At 42.3% G+C, this 20,970-nt stretch overlaps 1 protein-coding gene across 1 annotated transcript in view; it reads right to left on the reverse strand.

Moving 5' to 3' along the window:
* Nucleotides 1-20,970, reverse strand: part of PTPRR (protein tyrosine phosphatase receptor type R) — a 74,449-nt gene that overhangs the window by 38,075 nt on the left and 15,404 nt on the right. The window contains exon 4 of the mRNA XM_065665033.1: nt 18,779-19,035. Coding sequence (XP_065521105.1) covers nt 18,779-19,035 — 257 coding nt within the window. The remainder of the gene's footprint in view (nt 1-18,778; nt 19,036-20,970) is intronic.

Here is a 20,970-nt window from a genome sequence, read left to right on the forward strand (position 1 = left end):
ATTGCTGTTGGCAGAGGGAAGTAGGAGGGGTACAATTCCACTAACTTTGCTAGCAGGTAGGCAGAAGTGAAATAGCATCCTGAGCAGAAATGACTAGTAACTGATACAAGCATAGGCTACCAATAGTGCTCTCTGGCTCGATACAAAACCTGCATCATACAGAAGCCCCAGTTAGCACTACCGGAGCTGTGACAGCCTGGGAGATGGGCATGCCACAAGCCAGCCCTGGTGGCCACACTCTGCTGGACCCTGTGGGAGGATGCTGGCTCATGCTCCCATTCCAGCTCCCTAGGGGACTGTCCTGTCCAGTCCCCCAGCTCCATGCCTCTTCTCAAGGAAAACATCCTGTTGGACTGCTTTCTCACAAAAACCCTCCTGCGAAAGCACCTCTTCTGACCATGACTAGTGATTTATTCCATGGAAAAAGGCAGTCCCTCAAACAGGTGTCTCTGAGGGCGTATATTGCAAATCCGATCTTTTGACAACAATCCGGAAATCCACAGAAGTGTGCAACGAATCCCTCCAGAACTGTTTAGGCTGAGAAATGGGTAGTGATTTAGACCCAAACATACTTCTGGGAGAACCTACTGAGATTTCCTAATATAGAGGAAAAGTATTTGCATTGTTCAGTAACAAAGTACAGTGAAAATGTTAATATTTTCTTTGGCTTTTACATTGTTATAACTGACAGTCTTGGCAAAAAGGCTATTTCCTTTATAACAACAACAAAAAAAATATACCTGATCTAATTATAACTTTGAGTTTACAGCTTTTACCATTTATGGGAATTATTGATGAATACCGGTGTTGAGAATCAAATAACTTACTCTGGAAAGAAGAAATAGGTTTTGCTGCATATTTACCACATTAACAACTACACATTGAATAAAAACTGGATACAGGGCAGCAAAGAAAAGATAGTGGGATTTTATAGAAAGTCTATAAGAGGATGTACAATAGACAATAGCTCTAAAAGCAATTCTTCCATAAAAACAAGCATCTCAAAGAACATTTTTGAAGTATGCTTCAGATAACAAAAATATTTTAATGATGTTTACAGTAGCAATACTATTGCCAATATTAATCATGCAGACTTCTTTACTGCATTTAAGACCATGCTGAGAAATAGGATTGAAAACAGGACATATTGCCTTGTTTAAAAAGATGAGGGAGGGCTTGAACCCATCATGCACTTGTATGTCATAATAGAAGATGCTTTTAGTCTCCAGTCCTTTTCTGCACTCCTTGAATTCTCTATGTTCCTGCAACAGTTAAATTCTTCACTTTCTGTAGAAAAGACTAGAAAGCAAGAATTCTCTGCTCTTTTACTACCTGCATGGAAAGAACTTAGGAAGTGAGCCCACCTTTTCTCACCTTACTGTAGGGACTGCACTAGCTGGCCACAGAGCAACAAGGAGGTACCACCTAAAACAAAGCCCATTTTTGGCAACTGTCCCTTGTCTCCAATAGGTTTTGAATAAAGATATCACAAACAAACCAGTGACATTTCAAGTCAGACAACTGATTTTTCTTTTATACACACACACACACATGTATCTCCTGACTACTTACAGATATCTTTCCGTTTTAAATGAGAGTGAAGGAGCCATACACATGGGGTTTCCATTATTTCTGAATATTTACAACCCTTTTTAACCATCTGAATAACTTTATATTCTTTATGTTCCCCATGTTAATAATTTGGGCAAAACTGGAGAAGATTTTGTGATGATACACCTCCCCCAGCAGCCCCTTGAGGCTGTGTCTTGATGGGGAAGAGAATCATGTGAGGAATCTGAGGAACTGTAAACATTCATGACAACATTACATTAAAATCAGCATGAGACTAACTCTTCCGAAGATTCACCAGCTGGGACAGCCACCTCATCACTGGGTACGTGAATAAGTGCAATCAGGAAACCACTTGTGTCTGTGTATTGTCTAGTATCCCAGAGGGGGGTCTTACTACATACTCACAGCCTTCTTTCCAATTGGGTAATAGGAACAGGTCTACTGATGAGAATCCAGTGGGGTATTTTTAATAACACATTTATAGAAGCAGATATTATAACAGGCCATGATTAAAAAAAAAAAAAAAGATTAATGCAATGTTTGTTTGAAAACTCTCAAAAGGAAGCTCCACCTGTCCACCTTGGAGTGCCACCAGGTTACTAAAGCCTATTAATCATTACTGAGGTCATTTCCAGGTCTTCCCTGACCCTAAAATTAAGCCGTAGCTGGCGATTATGAAAACCCGATTACCCGCCACGTTTTCCCAGTTGTTTATTTAAGCTGGGTAATTTCTTTAAATACACATTCCTGTGTTTATTCAGCGCTCCTGAAAAATGCAGTGCCCAGATTCCTGGTCCTCGGCTTCTCATTCTCTTGAGTGGCTTTGGAAGTGGTGGTGCCCTCCAAGAGCCATTGTCCTCCGACCCCGGCATTGCAGGCATGGGAGGTGCTTCCTTCTGCACCCTCACTCCTCTCTCCCAGTGCTGAGCTTCTGCGCGGCCAAAGTGGGAGCTGTGTCAGCCGTGCAGGTGGAAGGAAGCCATTAATTAGTGGGAAGAGCAGCACTTGCTGCGGCCGCTGGGAAGGGACCTTGCTTTGGGTCCTCAGATCCTGCTTGTACCAGGGGATGCTCCGCAGGGCTACTCCCCCTGTGCTTTACTGCAGGGATGACAGGAAAACACCATGGTTTCCCTGGGTGTTCACTTCTATAGTGCTCGCAGACTGGCTCTAGACATGGGTCCCCATTCTTTTCCCTTGCTGGTCCATCTCATCAGTAAATGCACTGAATTGAGGCGGGTTTTGCACTACTGCAGTTGCACTGGGAGAGCACTATCAGCTATGTGGTTTCCACCATTTACTACTTTACCTTAAGGAGGCGCCAGTTTTCACCTCCTTATCTTGTTTTATGTTTCAGTAGAGTAATGTAAAGGAAAAAAATATAAATTTGTAAAAGATAATGCAGTGGAAAAAAGCAGAGGTCTCAGCATTCCTGCTGCTTTTAGCAAAATAGTTAAGGTAATTGTTATGAGCAATGGTTAGGCAGATGAAGAAAACACGATCTGTAAAGCTGCAGTGGGGTGTGAGGTAATTTCTCAAGTTACCTTAAGTCATTCTGCAATCAATTGTCACAGATGCTCTTCTCTAAAGGACAGTACTCCTCAACTGATTTCAAGATTCAGTATTATTCATGTCAGTCATTTACTTAAAAAAAACCCCAACAAAACAACAGGAGAGGAATACAAACTGATTTTGATAGAAAATCTGTAACTATGAATATAAAATTACTGACTTACTTTGCATTAAAAGATCACATGCATTATGGCCAATGTAAATTGATACAGCCAGATACCTTGAAGACCTATTTCACTCAGCTCATGTTTGGTCATTTTACATCAACTTTACTATCGCCGAAAATGAGAACTGCAGGACCAGAGTTCTAACTGCAGCACTTTGGTGTGCAAGCGGTCAAAACTTGACTTCCCCCACTCTCTTACTATCCCCTGATATACCAGTGCTACTTAAACAGAAAAAAGGCACCCACTGACCTCCTATCATGCCTAGGAACAATGGACTTTCTTTTTTCTATAGGCTTCTTTTTCTCCTGGCTTAATTTCCAAAGTCTTATTCCTCTCACAGATTAACCTTACTCTTGCTCTGTTTTTTCCTTTCCAGAGAGAGTATCCTGGACAAATAGGTAGATACTAGCCTGATGTTTCCACAAGAATGCCTAGTAATTCAATCATTAATAATATTGATGTTTATATTATTTCTACTCTGCCTCATAGTCATCTGCACTTGAGACAAATCCTCTAGCCATTTGTATGGGCAGCCTGATTTCACCAACTAGAGGACCTCATTTGCAGTGCAGAGGGAGTAATCTGGATATAGCACTGAAACTAATACCTATCACCAGAAAGTCATAGATGGAAGTCTGGGACTACAGGGGAGGCAACAGAATGAAGTACACTGATCCTATGCATCTTCTTGGAAAGAGCCTCTGCCATGTCTGCTCCCATTTGCTCTATCACATGGCTCTCCTCATAGTATTCCACTGTTGCCTTCTCTTATAGTTTCCCACCCAGTTGTCACTTGAAAACCTGATGCTTCCTGCCTTTCACTCTGAGGAAGGGGTCTGGAAGTGACGACAGCAAACTGTGTGCCTATTGAAAGGAGAAGAGGAATACATGGCTACTGTGAGGGAAAACTTCCAGTCCCCTGCAGCTTCCTAGCTACAAGAAACCTGGCAGCACCTGGTAGCATCCTCCAGCCCTCTCTGAGTCCACAGAAACTAATCAGCAGCCTCAATGCAAAGTTTAAAGAGGTTTTCTGGAAAGTGGAGGCCCTTCATATTCTCTCCAGAGGGTCTGATCTTGTTCCCACAGCCACAAGCAAGAGCAGGCCAATACCTCCAGCACTAGATTGCAAACAATTCTCAGGATCTACTCAGAGCTCAGCATGTCAAAATGAACTGAGGAAACGGTTTTGACAAGTACTTCTGGACTAAGTTTTAAGCAATCAGTATCTGGTTAGGACAGGAATGGCTCAATATCCTGTAGAGGAAAACAGCTGACATGAGAGTAGTTTCAACTTTCCCTCTTTTAATCATGCTTTCTAATGTACTGCCAATTCACTCCTGTTCTGCCCTCGATAAGGCTATGCCGCTCAGCTACGGGAACTGACTGTTCAAAAATGCAAAGCTTATTCAACCTCCCATCTTTTCCTGTAGATTATTTCTACAATCAAATTGCATTTTGTCACGCAAACTTCTCTCTCCAATAAAATTTGAATTGTAACATAAAGCTCTATTTCAGGTTCTTATTCACCTGTGTATGTTTTTTGCATGAGTGAAAACTGAGTTAAATGTTCAGAAGTGAAAACAAAAGAAGATGCTAATTCTTTGTATTTATTTCAGCTGCTTTTTTCCAAAGAGCTGAATGAATGTTTACTAATTTATGGGTAATTTGCTTTAAATGGTAGAGCTTTAATTGAATGCAGTCTTGTTTATTGCTAGTATTATCTACTTGCATTGCAGCACTGCTCTATCTCATACTGGAGGCCTCATTGCACAAACATACTGGATGACCTGTTCTCTTTCCGACTAATGCACACGCTAATTTAAACCAAGCTACAACGAATATAAACAAAAAGGATTAAAAGAATAATAGGGACAGGGGAAAGAGAATGGAGAGGAATAGTAATTAGCTTCCAGGGCTGTACAGATTAAATAAATGCACAAGTTAATGAGCTCAGATAATGCATTTATTTAAGGTAAGCCAACAGGATCTGTCAAAAGCCCTACATATTCTGTCTGCTGTATCTTCTGCTTGAAAATATTTTTAAAAAAAATCAATTTGCAAAGTATTTTTGTCACACTTGTATGAGTTGCTTCTCTACAATTTCAGTTCATAAGTACCTCCATGATGCCTTGGAGGAGCTGTAGCCAGGCACCAGCATTTCCCAGTTAGATCCCCTGCCCAGGTGCAAAGCTTTGTTACTCTTCCCAGCGCACACAAGGCTCACTTCTTTGCTGAGCACTCCAGAGGGTGCTTGCCTGCAGTACTGAAAGATCTGTAGCCTAAGAGAAATGACCTAATAAATGCGAACAGGGAGGTACAACACTACAGTAATAGCTTCCAGGAAGTTTTTAAGACTGCTTAACTGAGATTCTTTTGCTATTTTAGTTGGTCAGCCCTGTGGTAAACAAATAAATAATGGACTGATCTTAGATTTTTCAGTCTGCTTAGGATAAAAGCTTTTGTCTAAAAGACAAAAAAAATATTTGTGGTTATTTTTTCTTTTTCATAACAGACATCAATGAGTCCATTTAGCTTCATCTATTACATACTAATTAATCACCTAAACACAAACTCTACCTCCATCCTGCACCTGCTGCTCATTTAAGGAATATAATCTACAACCCTTAAATCCAAACAAACAAATATATTATCTATTCACACATTAATGTCCTTCAATACTCTTTTGAATCTTCCATACTCAAAACCAGCTGACCTGGAAAAAGAGAAGGGTAGGGGCATTCTTAATGTGAATGAGCAGTATCTTCAGACACTATCAGTAAGAGAAAATTATTTTTTATTGTGACTTAAAGACTAATCAGTACAATGAGTTCTTTCCTGGTGAGTTTGCCATTTGGAAAAGACAGGAAGGAACATCTGGGAAAAGAGGCGTTTACTACACCCTGTCAACCTTAAGATAATAAAAAAGCACATTCCTTGTTTATTTGACTTGGTCTTCATTATCTTTAAACTACTGCAAGTGTCACACAGAAGATTTCTAAGCAGACAAATGAATTGTTAGTGGACTTTGAAGAAAATACTGAATAGCAGCAGTTCCTGAAGAATGTGAAACCTTCAGACCCACAGCATTGCTCAACAGAGCTGCGCCATCTATGGACATTTCTAAAGGGAGCCGGCAGAACTGCTCCACTCAGTCACACAGGGGACAAAGCATCCAAGGCTGGCTGTACTGACGAAAAATACTGTTGGCTCATACACTTTGGAAGGTACAGTCCCTTCTCCAGAGTGTCTTATGTGCTTATGTTATACTACGAGTTGATGGGATTTAGGCTCTTAGAGACAGGAACCATACGAATGCACGTAGGTCTGCCATTTAACTGCTTCTGAGGTTTCCAGAGCTGACACCTAAGCTAGGTATATAAACATTTCTCTCCACCCAGCTTTATTTTTTTTCTTGATTCACTTTAGTAATGTGTCTTTCCAGCCCTGCTTTCTATGGGAAGGTTTGCTCTAACATGTATATTAATGTGCAATGTGCCTGGATTCCTTTTGAAAATAAAGTTTAGGAAATCTGCTTAGGTTTGCAATTTGAAATGAGCAGTGCTTGAATGCTTTTAAAAGACAGCTGTAAATGGGTGCATATCACAGTGTACTTTATCTTGCACTTCAGAGATCAGATAGACCTTTAAAATAGGTATTGCCAAGCTGTATGGTCCCATTTAGGGTTGAGCAGCTGATACAGCTGATGAGGAACAGAGAGGTAAGTGACCTGGAGCTCCTTTCTATAGTCAGCAGATCCCTTGAAGGCCATGGCCCTGGCCATTGCCTGCCTTCATGAAAGATATTTCTATAGGTGAGTGCTTAGGCTGGGCTCTAAAGAAGGGAGATACCTACACCCAGAGATGAAGGCATGGGATAGAGCAAAGGTTTTCTGTATTAACTCTTCCTCATACACACCCACCAATGAGTCAGTACAGACTGGAAACTTCAGAGTGAAACAATTATAATTGCTTTAGATTTATAACTCTCTATTAGCAAAGGACTCGCAGCATTATATTGCTTGATTTAAACTCACTTCTATGAATGTGAATAGAGGAGGGAAATGCGTGGACTGTTGATAAAAGCAGTGTTCCTCTAAATGCACATTGCATTATGAAATAAAGGAGGAGAAGTCATATCTGAAAGATAAACCAGACTCCCACCCCAACCAACCTCCACCCCATCTGTCTCAGTTCAAATGCTCTCAAAACACAGGGTTCCATACAGGCAACGATTAACATGGGTTAGATTAATATACATAGAAGGGAGCGATGTAGAAATATTAATGTAAATTTGATATATTGTGTAAGACCAAAGTTTGACCAGTATCCTATTTTCAACAATGGCCAGCAAGAGGAGTTTTAGTGAAAGAACACAAGAACAAAGTGAGCAGGAATTACTGATTACATAATTAACACTGTGACTTATTTTTAGGATGCCCTCCAGCTTCTGGCAATCTGTAGTTCAGGAATGTCCTGAACCAAAGGTTGCTTCCACATCTTTGTGTCTGGTGTCTTCTCTTCTGTGATTTTTCCTTCAGACAGCTTTCTTAGCCTGCCTTATGACCTCTGCACTGTCCTAGGACAAAGGGAGCCACAGCTGGGAGCCAGGCAATAGTGAACACTAAACATGGGGACAAGAGGGGTATTAAGGCCATCTACATTTGGGAAAATCCTTGCGATGAAGCAGAAAACATTTATTTTGTCCTAATCTTTTCAGTAAATAGCAAATGCATTCTCTGTAGCCAGAGGATTACCTTTGGGATTAATTACAATACCAGCTTTAAGCTTCTCACAATGCCGCCTTCTTTCACAAACCTATTCAGTATTGTGCTTTGTGGGCCAAATTCTCTTCCCAGATACCTCTACAGATCCATTGAGGCAAGACAAGTTAAACAGCATCTAAAGTGAAACAAGACCATGCAAACTGGATTTATTAGCTGTTGTGCACTTTCCTGCTGTTCTGACCATTTTCCTTCATTTGTTGTATGGCTATGCTGCTACATCCATATCAAATCCAAGGGAAAGGAACTGAAAGCCTCTGGACTATGCAGCAGTCCTCCGGTGGAACTTGCTACAACTCAGGAAGAACTTGAGACATCTCAAAGACAGGAGATGGTGGGAAGCGGAAGCACCAGCCCTGGCAGAGGGGAAGGCTTAGCTGCCTTCTGCCCAGCACCAGCCCCATCTCTTGCTGGCAGCATCGCTTTCCAGGGAGCTGCTATTGGTCATCCCGAAGCATCGGGACCATGTTCCCTAGAGAAACATTGTGCTTAATGACATTTTTCTGTGTGGGAATTATATACAGCACTTCCCCTTTTGATGCCTATCACATATTCGAGCAGTCATTTGAAGTGGCTGTTTTCTGTTTTGCTCCTGTTATCAAATCAATATTAACATAACAGGGATAATTATAGCTACCATAAATTAATAACAACAATACATCCTATTTGTTAAGCATCAAAAGTATACTCTTTGATAGGGAACATAAGGGAAGTCCCTGTCCCAGAAAGAAATATTACTGTTGCAGCTTCTTACTGACTCCCTTGGTTAGAGAATGGAATGAAGAGTTTTAAGGGTCCAGCTATTTTATGAAGATAGGGCTCTGATTTGCAATATCATCTTGGTTCAGCCACTTAACCAGTTAATGTCTCCCTTGCCTGAGCATGAAAATCATAGAAAGTGTCCCTGAAACTTTATGGCCACACTCAGCTAAGGTCCAAAGTCAAACCAAACTGATGCATCAGCTTGGATGTAATGGTATAAAAGCAGAAAAGCAACTCTAGCATGAACCTGGCTGAAAAGTCAGTGTCACATGAAAACAGCTACTGCCTCTGGGCAGTACTTCTTGGGCTGAGCCACCGTCATAGCATACTCCGCGCATCTTCATCTCTGCCACAGTGTTACTGCTGCCCCATTTCCTAAGGCTTGCCTGTTTGTCTGTATGCATCTCCTACCTTGTCTGATGTTCAGATTATAAGTTTTTTGGATAGAGGATGATTCCATCTTTGTGTGTATATGGAGCCTTGCACAGAGGGGTCTGATCTGTGACTTAGGCTCTCAGGTTCTAGATTAACAGAAACACTAAAGAGAATCTGACACAAGAGCTGAGAAATAGTCTGACTCATAGATTTACATGCAATATTCTTGGAGCAAAGGTGCATTTGCAAACAATGCAATGTTGCTAGTCAACAGTGTTAAGCTTTCTGTACATCCTAGCTCTGACTGCGTGAGAGATCTCCGCTGGATTTCCAGAATTGGATTTCTCTATGCAGAAGCAGTATAATTAGTCAACTGACAATGCACAGAAATAAAATTAATTAATTATGATTGCACTCAAAGAAGAGATTCATGGCCTGGAATATTAAGTGATGGCTACAATATAAGCCGGATATAAGTACTGTCCATGGCTTCTTACAATTCAAGGATATACTTGGATATTTTACATTGCAGCTTTGGAGGCACTTTGATGTTTTTCTTTTACTTCTTTAACTGTGTCTGTTCCTAACAATTTAACTTAAAGGCAATAGAGCTAAATGCAGCTTTAGGCTGCCCTGCAGAAAAGCTGGCCAGAAGGAATGGCATGATGACTGACAAATGCATTCCAACCCTTCTCCCTTCTACACTGGTTGGTTGTTTTCCTGAAACCTGTGGGTTCTCATCAGGAACTCAGGAGATGCGATGTACTGCATCCTGCTTACAACCCAATCTCATGAAGAAACTGGTGCTCTTCTCCCACTCTTTGTCCCTTAGCATAGCATTTCCAACCTGTCCAAGTGAAAAGGTGATACATTTAGTTGCAAATGTCACAGATACACACATCTTGCTACACACTGAGCCAAGATACTCTAAGCATTCGAGTCCAGCTAATATGCATCTCCTCACTTTCCCAGATGTCCCACTCTGCCTGCACATTAGGACAGCTGGTGAAGCAGTCACAGAAACCCTGCCTGGGATGGTCAACCACAGAAACGGAGCAGAGGCAGAGAGGAGCGGAGGAAATCAGTCACAGGAAAGCTGCATCAGGGCTTAAAACTCTAACCAAACAGCACTGAAAAACCCAGACTTGCTGCTGGACCAGACAAGGGGATTACTCACACAACAAAAATTACTCATGTGCCCAGGGCAACAATGGCCTCTGTGATTCTGGGTCTCAAGAAGCATTTAAATATTAACATTGATATTTCCCCTTGGTTTCTTCTGCCGCGTGTGACTTTTCAAAAGATCAGCTGGACGAATCACTGCAAAACCACCAAAACTGTCTACCAGATGGCGGCCACTGATTAATTTGTCTTAACTTCAGCCAAAAAGGAAGAAAATGCAATGGGTGGAGCAGTAAAGACAAGCACAATCAACATCCGACCAAATACGGTTTCCTGTCACCTTGGGAACGACACTGATTGGCACTGCAGTTTCCTGTGTACAAGCTAAAACCAGTAGCAACTGGAGTAACAAGAATAAACGCCAGATAAGAGACCTGGGAATACAACAAAATGATTATAAAAGTCCTGACTAAATCTCAGAACACAGTGAAGGCAAAACCAAGGGTAAACATGGGCTGTGTGCTAAACAGAGCACTCCCCGGCACCTGAGAGGACTACAAAGTTGCACCAGAAGAATTTCTCCAAACAAGGGTAACTTACCTAAAATATCCACTCCCAGAAATGAATGTCATGTGCTTTGAAAAGCTTTTAGTTCTTTGCAAGAGAATAAAAAAGGGATGTGGGACAATTTAAAACAGAGATGGAGCTAGGAGCGGAAACGTACCATCTACCCACACTAATCTGAAGTCATTTGCAAGATGTGCTAGAGACACAGGGAAATGGACTGTGGGTGTAAGTTTGGGTGATGGTACACAGTTATGTGCAACTATTTATTTAGATCAAAACGCCCTCAGAGTTTTCCTTCCAAGAGCTCTAACCACAACCAAAACACCTTCCCAACCAGCCAGGAGTCAAACAGTTAAAATAGAGTTTTTAAAGGGTCTTTGTTTGGCTGGGGCCTGAGTTCACTTCCCGTCCAGAGAAAGGGGACAATTCACATTCCTGCCCTCTTCCTACACTGCAGATAAGCAAAGACATCTGTAATGGGCTGGACAGAACAGACCTTTGTGCAACTCAGAGGTTCAGCGCTTGCAAAAAGCTTTCGGAGTGACTGTGCACTAACAGAAACGTTACACATATGCAAGCTGGAGGTAAAGCAGTACTCTCTTGAGTCATGAATACACGTGCCAAAACAGACCCGTGGGGCACTGAGCTGGGGGCCCTCAGGGCTGGATCCCAAGTTATGTTCCCCATTACTTAGACCAGTTTCTTCCACCTCGGTAGCCCAGGTTTTCAGCCCTTGCCCTTATCCTGTCACCCAGAGTGAAGGTGCCAGCAGCCACAGTGTTGTCTTCCAGCTAGTTGAGGTGGCCTGAGGAAGAGGAAAGCCACAATGCCAGGCTGCGGGGAGACCCTGCAGTGGAAGGAGCATCACTAAAAGGAACAGCCTGTAAGCAGCTGCTCATGACCAGGACTGCTTCCCTCATGTCAGCTGCTACACCAGCTGTGCAATTCATGTGCAAGCTACCTCTAGAAACAGGAGTTAAACAGCGCCAGGAAACAATCCCCGGCACTGCGACTCTGTAATCGATACTGCTACGTATCAAGCCTTGTTTTTAGCCTTCGCCAAGAAGAGCGTTCCAAAGCAATCCGCTGGCACAGCTTGGGAACCAGCACATGCACAAACCATTCCCAGCAGGCAGTCTGCATCCAGCCCACGCTCTTTTGGAGGTAAAGGGAGCTTGGCAGTATAGACACAAACTAATCTCTGCTAGCTGGCCTCAGCGCAGTAAGTGTTCCTCAATGTATTGAATTTATTAGTGCTTCTTACAGACTAGGACAATATAGCTGAGAGGTCTGCCAAACAAAAGAAATGCATTTTTTAGGTCCTTCAGAAAGTGGGCTTTTTCTACTGTATTCTCTCACTCCTCTTAAATGCTGTGGACAAACAGTAGCATAGAGGACTTTTACTGTCCTCCAGGTTAAGGGTCTCATCTTTGCTACCTCTCCTTCAGATGGACATGGCAGCTAGCCAGTCTCAATCCAGTGGTTAGAAGCATGGCTGGAGGAGGTTCATGTGCCATGTCCAAAGTGCTCTAACGAGTCAGTGGCAGAGACGGCCTGGAGCACAAAAATTCCTGCCTCCCACCTCAATCCCACTCTACTGGTTCCTGGTGCCTTGCAGACTCCTGATAGGGTATCACTGTAAAATGATTCTCCAGCCAGTACTTTTGTGTTGGCACAGAGTTGTGCTTTGAACAATTACACTGACATTTTCCTGAAAACAATCCCCAGGATTTAAATTAAGAATGCAGAAAGCATATTCAGCTCCACACAATAGGGTAAATTTATCCCCCAAATCTATGCAAAGCTAGTATATTTTAGCCAGGAAATTCAAGGCCTCTTCCTGTAAATATATTAAGTTCCCATGCTTGTGTCATAAACTACAAAACCTGGCGTGTTTACAGTAGTCCAACTGCAAGGTGCTACCCTCTGAGCATTACTTGGAATGATTACTCACAATGGACGGCTTTGTATAAAGATAACGGATCAGCAACACCACAATTACATTTGCAGCGACTGTGCTCTGTGACCTGAAAATCAGAACAGAACCAGGGAGAATTGTTGGAAATTTTTCTCATCTGATTTGGTTGAACAGTGGTATCCTGAGACGTAGCTGCCATTATAGTAACAGCGTAAAAAACATATTTGGCTTTTTACCCTGTTCCCAGCATTTCTTACGAGGTTCCATTTGCTATACAGTACTGTTAAGGCAATGATTCATTTAAATGGATGCTGTTTTTCTGACACCAGGAAAATAGGTATTACCATTAGCATTTGTCATCCACAGCACTTCTCATCCAGATGGCAATTGACAAGGCACAGAATATGTACAGGTGGTGAGAACAATAGTTTGATTTGTGTGTCTATTCAGAATAACTAGTAGAAGAGAATAATTATGAATATCGATGTAGGAATTTTCTTCTACCTCCAAACTTGGAGCCCAAACTGTCCATGATTTTCTCTGTAAAGGTGTCAAATACAAGATGCTTCTGAGGAAGGATGCCAAAGGCAGACAAAGAGCAATAACTGCCCTCATTACTTGTGTGACTGACTCTATGTGTGTACCTCTTGCTCATACAATCCTGATTCAAACTTTATCTTTCGGCAGTGAGTTCCACAGACTCCTATAGCTTATCTGAATAACTTTAAAAAAATATTTTAAAGTATATTGCCTTTCTTTTCCATCAGAATATCTCCTTTTCTCACCTTACAAGGAAGCGGACAGAGCGTTTACCAGCTTTAAAATGCACGATATTTTAACTTTTGCATCATTATACTTACAGAGAGCAGAATTCACTGTGAGTATAGAAAAGGATTCTGCTGTCAATTTACAGGCATCTTCAGGATGGTAAGAGAAATCTCACTGGCTACAGTCTATTAGCTGTGGCATAGGGGTTTTACAGTATTGCTCTGCCACGCACAGTTCTCACAATCAGAGTTCAAGCCAAAATTCAGTCCTATTTGTTACATTTGTAGGCAGTTACACTTGACGTTGATGTAGGTGATTTCCCCCCCCACTATTCTCTATTCTGATGCCTACTGATTTTCTCTAGAGGTTTCAGACTTGGTTGCACAGTGTATGTTGAGCGATCTCAGTGGGCTGCCCTCTCCCCTCCAGTTTTGCTCATGCTGGCATTGCATGCCTTCCCTTTCACAGAGTATCTTCTGTTTTCCTGTGTCCTAGCAGTGCCTCCATACCATTTCAGAATGCTTTTATTTAAAAAATAGTTTATTTCATGTATCTGCCTTTTTTTCCCCTCTATTTTCCAAATTTTTTTCTATTATAGTCTCCATTCTTTTGTATTTATTTGCAGAGGAAAAAAAAAAGCAACAAACCCACAAAGCACATGTAAAATGTCACCTGGTCTGAATGACTGTCCTGCATGCCTCTAGCATCCCGATATAGGAACATGAAGAGCCCTCCATTTCAGACAGAATAATTTTCCAATTACTATGTAACAGACTGGGAAAACATCTTGCTGTGATTTTTCCCACTGATTATTTAGATGTAGTAACCACAGTTTTAGGTCTTTGTGGCTAGGACGGAACACAAATGCTTGAGAATACTTTCCAAGCACTGTTTGTGGTTTTTAAGACACATAGAAAAGCTGTTTTCCACATTCCCTTTTCTTCCATGCATTTTTGCATGTTAGATAGTAACTAATTTGAACAAAACACGACATTATGCACTAGTTAGTTGAAATACAGTTGTCCTAGTCACAAATAGTATTGAAACTAAAACTCACAACAGAACTGGCTGGATGAAAAGTAAATCCAGTTGTAAAACAAGTGAATACCGTGCTGGTGTGTTAGCTTACTTATATTTATATACCCACCATGCTTGTGTTTTGACAACTCTCTGCTTGGACTAAGAATTGCCAATGCTTGACATGTCAGAATGAAATCTAAATTATCACATTCCACTTCACCAGTTTCTGATTTTGGCTGGGACCATTCATATCAAGATGAATTTTGGACCAACCAACAGAATAAAAGGAAGTCTTACGCTGCTGAAGGAAAAGGTATCTATTATTCGTATAAACCTATAAAAGCATAAGTAGAAAAATAAACATTATTTGTCTACCTCTGTACCAGCCAACGCTATTCCTAGTAAAAATGGAAAGGTTCCAAGAGCCCGATACTGATGTGAAACCTCAGTTCCACTGCAATATTCATGTATATGCTAACGGAAGAGAAAAGGATCACTTACATCCTAAATTCAGGCATTGGTGCTATGATATTGTGACAGTTCATCACTGAAGACACCCACGAGAGAACATTAGCTCTCCCACTCTTCAGGTCAGCAGCAGCGCTGTGTGGGTTGCTAGTGGAGAAGGTTTTTGCTGCAAAGCAGGAGCAGTTGTGAAAACACCAGGAGTGAGCAACTTTGCATCATTCTATACTGAATGACCCAGAGGATGCCAGGAGGCTCTGAAAACAGCACTTCACCCACCTGGCCCAGCATCCATCATTAGCTGTAATAGAAAGGGGTCAGTGCCACTTTGTTGCAACAGCCTCTTTGCCTCCACTCTCTGTCCACTCTTGGCCACCGGTATTCCATCCGTTCCCAGCCACACGCTGCACACGGGCACGCATCCCCCACCACCAGCCAGGAAAATAACTCACCCTGAGGGCGCTGTACCACGTACGGTGGCCACCCTCCCTCCTCCAATTGCTACAGGCCAAAGAATCAGAAATCCAGGACACCTGGATGAGCGGAAAACGGGAGATGGGGGGGAAGCTGCAGTGCCTCCCGTCGCCTCTAGGTGTCACCCTCCGCTGCGCCGGGAAGCACGAAGCGTCTCAAGAAGCTGGACTAACTCCCAGGAACGTTTTGGTGGATTTAGGTACGTGTGTACCGTTGGCCATTAGCAATTTGTCTGCCTCTGTACCAGCTAACGCTATTACCAGTAAAAGTGCAAAGGTTCAGAGAGCCGGATACTGACGCGAAATCTCGGTTCCACGGCATTTTTGCATTTCAAATACACTCCTCAAAGCAGCACCTGGTGTGCAGAGCTGGGAGAGCCAGAGAGACAGGCATCACCTGGCTGTTCTGTCCCCTCCTTCAGAGACACTGTCACAGACTTCCCATCTAGAAGGCACAGCAGTTGCCTCACTCCCTAATTGGGCCCATGGTCCACTGATTTCTCTTTGGAGAGATACACTTTAGTCCAGGTCATACTAAGCATTTAAGGACTTCTTACAAGACCAAGTAGTGACAAGACAAGGGGGAATGACTTTAAACTGACAGAGGGTAGGTTTAGATTGGACATTAGGAAGAAGTTCTTCCTTGTGAGGGTGATGAGGCACTGGTACTGGCTGCCCAGAGAAGCTTTGGATGCCCCATCCCTGGCAGTGTTCAAGGCCAGGTTGGACACAGGGGCTTGGAGAAACCTGGTCCAGTGGAAGGTGTTCCAGCCCATGGCTGGGGGTTGGAACTGGAGGAGCTTTAAGGTCCCTTCCAACCCAAACCATTCTGTGATTCAATGACTTCATGACTATAGAACACAAGGAATCAAACCTGGCAGTTTGGATAGTTAGAAAATACTCACGAACCACTCTCAAGCTATCCGGCCAAAGTAATCTCAATGCTGAGCTTGTCAAGGAGTCCCTATATCCACACTAGCCTGCCAAGAGCTTCTTCCTCTGGCAGAAGCCAAAATCAGAGTAGCAAACACTATTGAATGTGTGCCCTTAAGCTCTGGCTATGAGCAGGGGGGGACCTCTGGACTTGATCTCGCTCCATACCGACAGGAAAAAGGGCTGTCAGCAGACTGTTTTGTGTACAGTGTGCTGCTTGTGGTGTGCAGACCTATGTTGTAAGGTCCACTGCTCCCATGTGTAATGAGGATAGCCCAGGGTTGCCTAGTGCAAGGTTGTGGGGCACAAAGGTGGAGTAGGGCTTTAAACTGTCCACATGCCTGGTCATTAGTGAATGTCTGAGGCAAAAGTGTTCCTACATTAATCTGTCCTGTCTTCAATGATTCTATGTGTCAGATTGTGTGTAAATTTGTTCATAGTACAGAATACATCAAGTAAATAAGAAATCTATTTAATAACAGGTGCTTATTTCAGGGGAAAAGAAGACATCACACTTTCTAATGTTCTCCCCCTCATGTCCCAGGACCTTCACATCATGGAGGCTGAAATAAACTTAGAAGTGGACTTAGGCTGATAAATGTGACTATTGAAAATGACAGAAAGAACTGCAGAATAGGACATCACAATTGCTTTCACTTTTCCACACTGGCCTATTAGTGTTCTTTTACAGTAGAAACTGAAGTGCCCAGATCCTTCAACTTCTTTTTCCTCAGTAATAAGCTGAAATGCCTGATCTCTTTGATCAAAATCAGGTTTAGTTTCCTCTTTTTATCTCAGCTCTCCATTTTCACACATCTAACTCAGAACTTTGTCCTTCCAAAGGATGAAATTTGGTTTGGAAGCACTAAATGCTGAGTTACTCTCTGTGGAGGTAGAAATTAAGATCCTAGATCAATAGCTTTTATTTTCTTTTTTGAGCAATGGAAAAATTCCTTCCCTTGTCCTTAAGACAAAGTTCCTCTACAAATTTCTTCACCCTAATCACTCTCAACTATTATGAATGCTATGTTAGGTACTAGGTATTATAAACTAGATATGTGTTCCTCATGCTCATGTGCTTTCTTTTAAAGGTCTTGTGGAATGACAGCAATTATCAGAGCATGTTTACTTGCTTCCTCCATTTCTCCATTGTTTTAGTTGCAGTGATATCACAACATACTCTATGACAGCTCTGCCTTTCAGCATTTTTTATCACCCTCCCTTAGCTCTGGCTGTAGCTCCTAAAGCCATTGACAAAATCTGTCAGTGAAATCCCACGGTTCAAGCTGAATCAGGGTTACTGCTCAGCTCTGAGAGTCCTCACAGACAAGGCTCCATTTGCTCTCCTTTTCATTCTGATTTTCCATCATGTCTGCATGGTGTCTGCTCTTTCGTTTATTGTCTGTGCCAGGGTGGAAGAGCTCAATTGCGTGGCTGCATGCTATGTTAGTTATTCAGAGATGCTATGTTAGTTATTCAGAGCACTGATGCTTTATGAAAGCGGCCTGCAGCTATCAGGCAAAGAATGATATAGGTTTCTAACAGAGGAGAGACAGATGTCAGTGTGTATTCTCCTGCGGGAAGAATAACTAGTCTCATAAAAAGAGCATTGGCCCAGTTTTTGAAAGATAGGCAAAAGCTTTGGTGCCCAAGTATTTCTGAGGAGCTGCACACAAGGGTTGGTTTCATCACCAATCACTTCGTCCCATTTTGTATAGCCCGCAGACCTTGGACTGTATCCCAACCATCATGCAAAGCTGGGTTTAAGAAGAAAAATTATCTAAAGGTGATATGGAAACAATGTATGAGATTGGAAAATGCATCAGTTAGTGTAAACACTGGAGTAAATTTACACCACTTGGTGTAAATATTTCTTCTTTCTAAGGTCTCCATACGCTAGGGACTCCGTGACAGGGAGAACATCCTTTGCTGACAAAACATAACCAGCCCTTGTGCCCTCTGCCAGGATCCCAAGATCAAACCAGGCAAAAATCAATGGAAAATGAAAAACTATTTATTTGGAGTAATTACTGGAAAGGGGAAGAAACAAGTTAGCAAAAAGAATTCCAGTACTGCAGCTAATCTCAGCCCAAACTTCTGGACCTATGCTCATATGAAAAGGAAAGGAGAGAATACCCATGAGATAGATATTAACATACCAAAATCTCACTTCTCAGATGCCTGTATAACAAAGTCTCCCATTCATTGACAGAAGAGACATATGAAATCATGCAACATGAGTGTAACAAAGCAGAATAAATCCTGAATGTGCCAGGCACCATCCTACCTTTCCTGAAGCCCCACAGGTTTCATTCTGAAAGGAGATGGACTGGCACACAGGGGAGGTTTGAGCTCAGGAACACACTGGCCTTGAGGGTCCACTACAACATTGACAACTTTTGGAGCCTGTTCAGGTTGGACCATGCTGCTGGTGGTCTTAGACTGAGATGTCGGCAGGGGAAGGGGTGAGAGGTGGATCTCCTGCTTCTTTTCCTTCTCTGGTCTCAGTGACAGCTGGATCTTCTCCTTTAATCTGTACAGAATCTACAGAAATAAAGAGGAAAATCCAATCTCAATTCCCTGCTAAAATGTAAGGAAGGTATCACAAAAGCTGGATAAGATTGCTATACATGGTTTCCATTTCTAGAAAGTAAGTTACAAGTTGTGTTATACAGCATTTCCCACAAAAGGATAAGTATTTCTATAGCATAAACCACAGTGTATACACATGGGCAGAAGGGATTTGAAGAGTTCTTATTGTGACCAGTAATTATTTGTAATACCAGCAGTTGTATTATTGAAGGGGCAAAAACCACAGAATGGAAAACAGAGAAGACACTGTGAAGAAGGAATTGCTGTTTAAAAAAGTAACTGTAGAAAAATTTGTAAGAACTTTAACATAAGACAATGGCACAAATAAAATAGATGTTTATGATATATACATGTCTCAAGTTAGAGCAGTTTCATTTTGGTTTAGAGCAGATGTTCTTAAAAGATCTGACTCAACCCCACTTGTAGCACTCTATGCAGCTCTAGTGTCCTCAACATAAGAAGGATATGGAGCTGTTGGAACAAGTCCAGAGGAGGGCCACGAGGATGATCAGGGGACTGGAGCACCTCCCATATGAAGCCAGGCTGAGAAAGTTGGGGCTGTTCAGCCTGGAGAAGAGAAGGCTGCGTGGGGACCTCATAGCAGCCTTCCAGTGTCTGAAGGGGGGCTATAAGGATGCTAAGGAGGGATTCTTCATCAGGGACTGTAGTGATAGGACAAGGGGTGATGGGTTTAAACTTAAACAGGGGAAGTTCAGGTTAGATATAAGAAGTTCTTTACTGCGGCGATGGTGAGGCACTGGCACAGAAGTGGTGAATGCTCCATCCCTGGCGGTGTTCAAGGTGAGGTTGGACAGAGCCTTGGGTAGCACGGTTTAGTGTGAGATGTCTCTGCCCATGGCAGGGGGGTTGGAACTTGATGATCTTAAGGTCCTTTCCAACCCAAACCATTCTGTGATTCTATGATTTTATGATTTTGCATGGAGCTGATGGCTGAACAGAGTAACTTTACTAGGCTACATTTTCAGTGGTAGGCTGCTACTACTCTGAAATACTCCTCAGGATAAGGATGTCCCTCAATATCCTCAGAGAAACATCCTGTTCTGGAATAAAGCTGAAGCAAATGTGTGGCCTATGAAGCTATTAAAGCATCCGTTCAGAAAAGTGTGTTTTACAGTTACCAAGACACTGATGTCTCATCACACTGTAGTACCAGTATTCTCTGTCCACCTATTGCTTATGAACTTGGATGTCAAATATCTGCAACAAAAGCTTTTCAGAATTTGTCCTGATCCTCTTCCACTGAACTCCACACTGACGTTGCTGTACACTGGCTTGGTGAGGGCTGGTGCATAGTGTGTGCTCTGTAGTACCATTCTAGAAGAACCTGTATTATGCGTATTTGACAAATCTTATCTCTCTTGAGGGGAATGCAAAAAACAATTCCTGCGCTGTAGTTGTGTCATTTTCAAAATGTGCCTTAAAACCTATGAAACCCACAAGAATTATCCACACATAAGAACTGCGTGTGGAGGTGGGTGAAAGGCACTTTCACAGCTTTTTGGAGGTGGTTGCAGACACCTTTATACCTTCTACTCTGCTTTCTCTGTTGCTGCAAAGGATTCCAACTGAATCCTGGTTTGTAAAGCCATAAAGACAAAGCTTAGACCAAAGCATTTTTCTGCTGCTCTTTGGCAGCTGTTGTCCTGCTAGCACTGCATAAAGATCTATCGCTCCATAGCTTTCCACGGAAGACTGGATATCTGTGATGGGTTTGTTTTTTCAAGGATTAGCATTAGGGGTTTAGCTGGGAACCGACCTAATGTCATTAGCAATATACCCATTAAACAAGACTTAGCTACGTAAACCATCTGTTCATTCAGAAGAGTTTAGAATTAAATTGCACGGATAAGATAAGCTGCTCTTTGC

This window comes from Lathamus discolor, chromosome 1 (assembly GCF_037157495.1).
Source record: "Lathamus discolor isolate bLatDis1 chromosome 1, bLatDis1.hap1, whole genome shotgun sequence".
In the NCBI taxonomy this organism is placed as follows: Eukaryota; Metazoa; Chordata; class Aves; order Psittaciformes; family Psittacidae; genus Lathamus; species Lathamus discolor.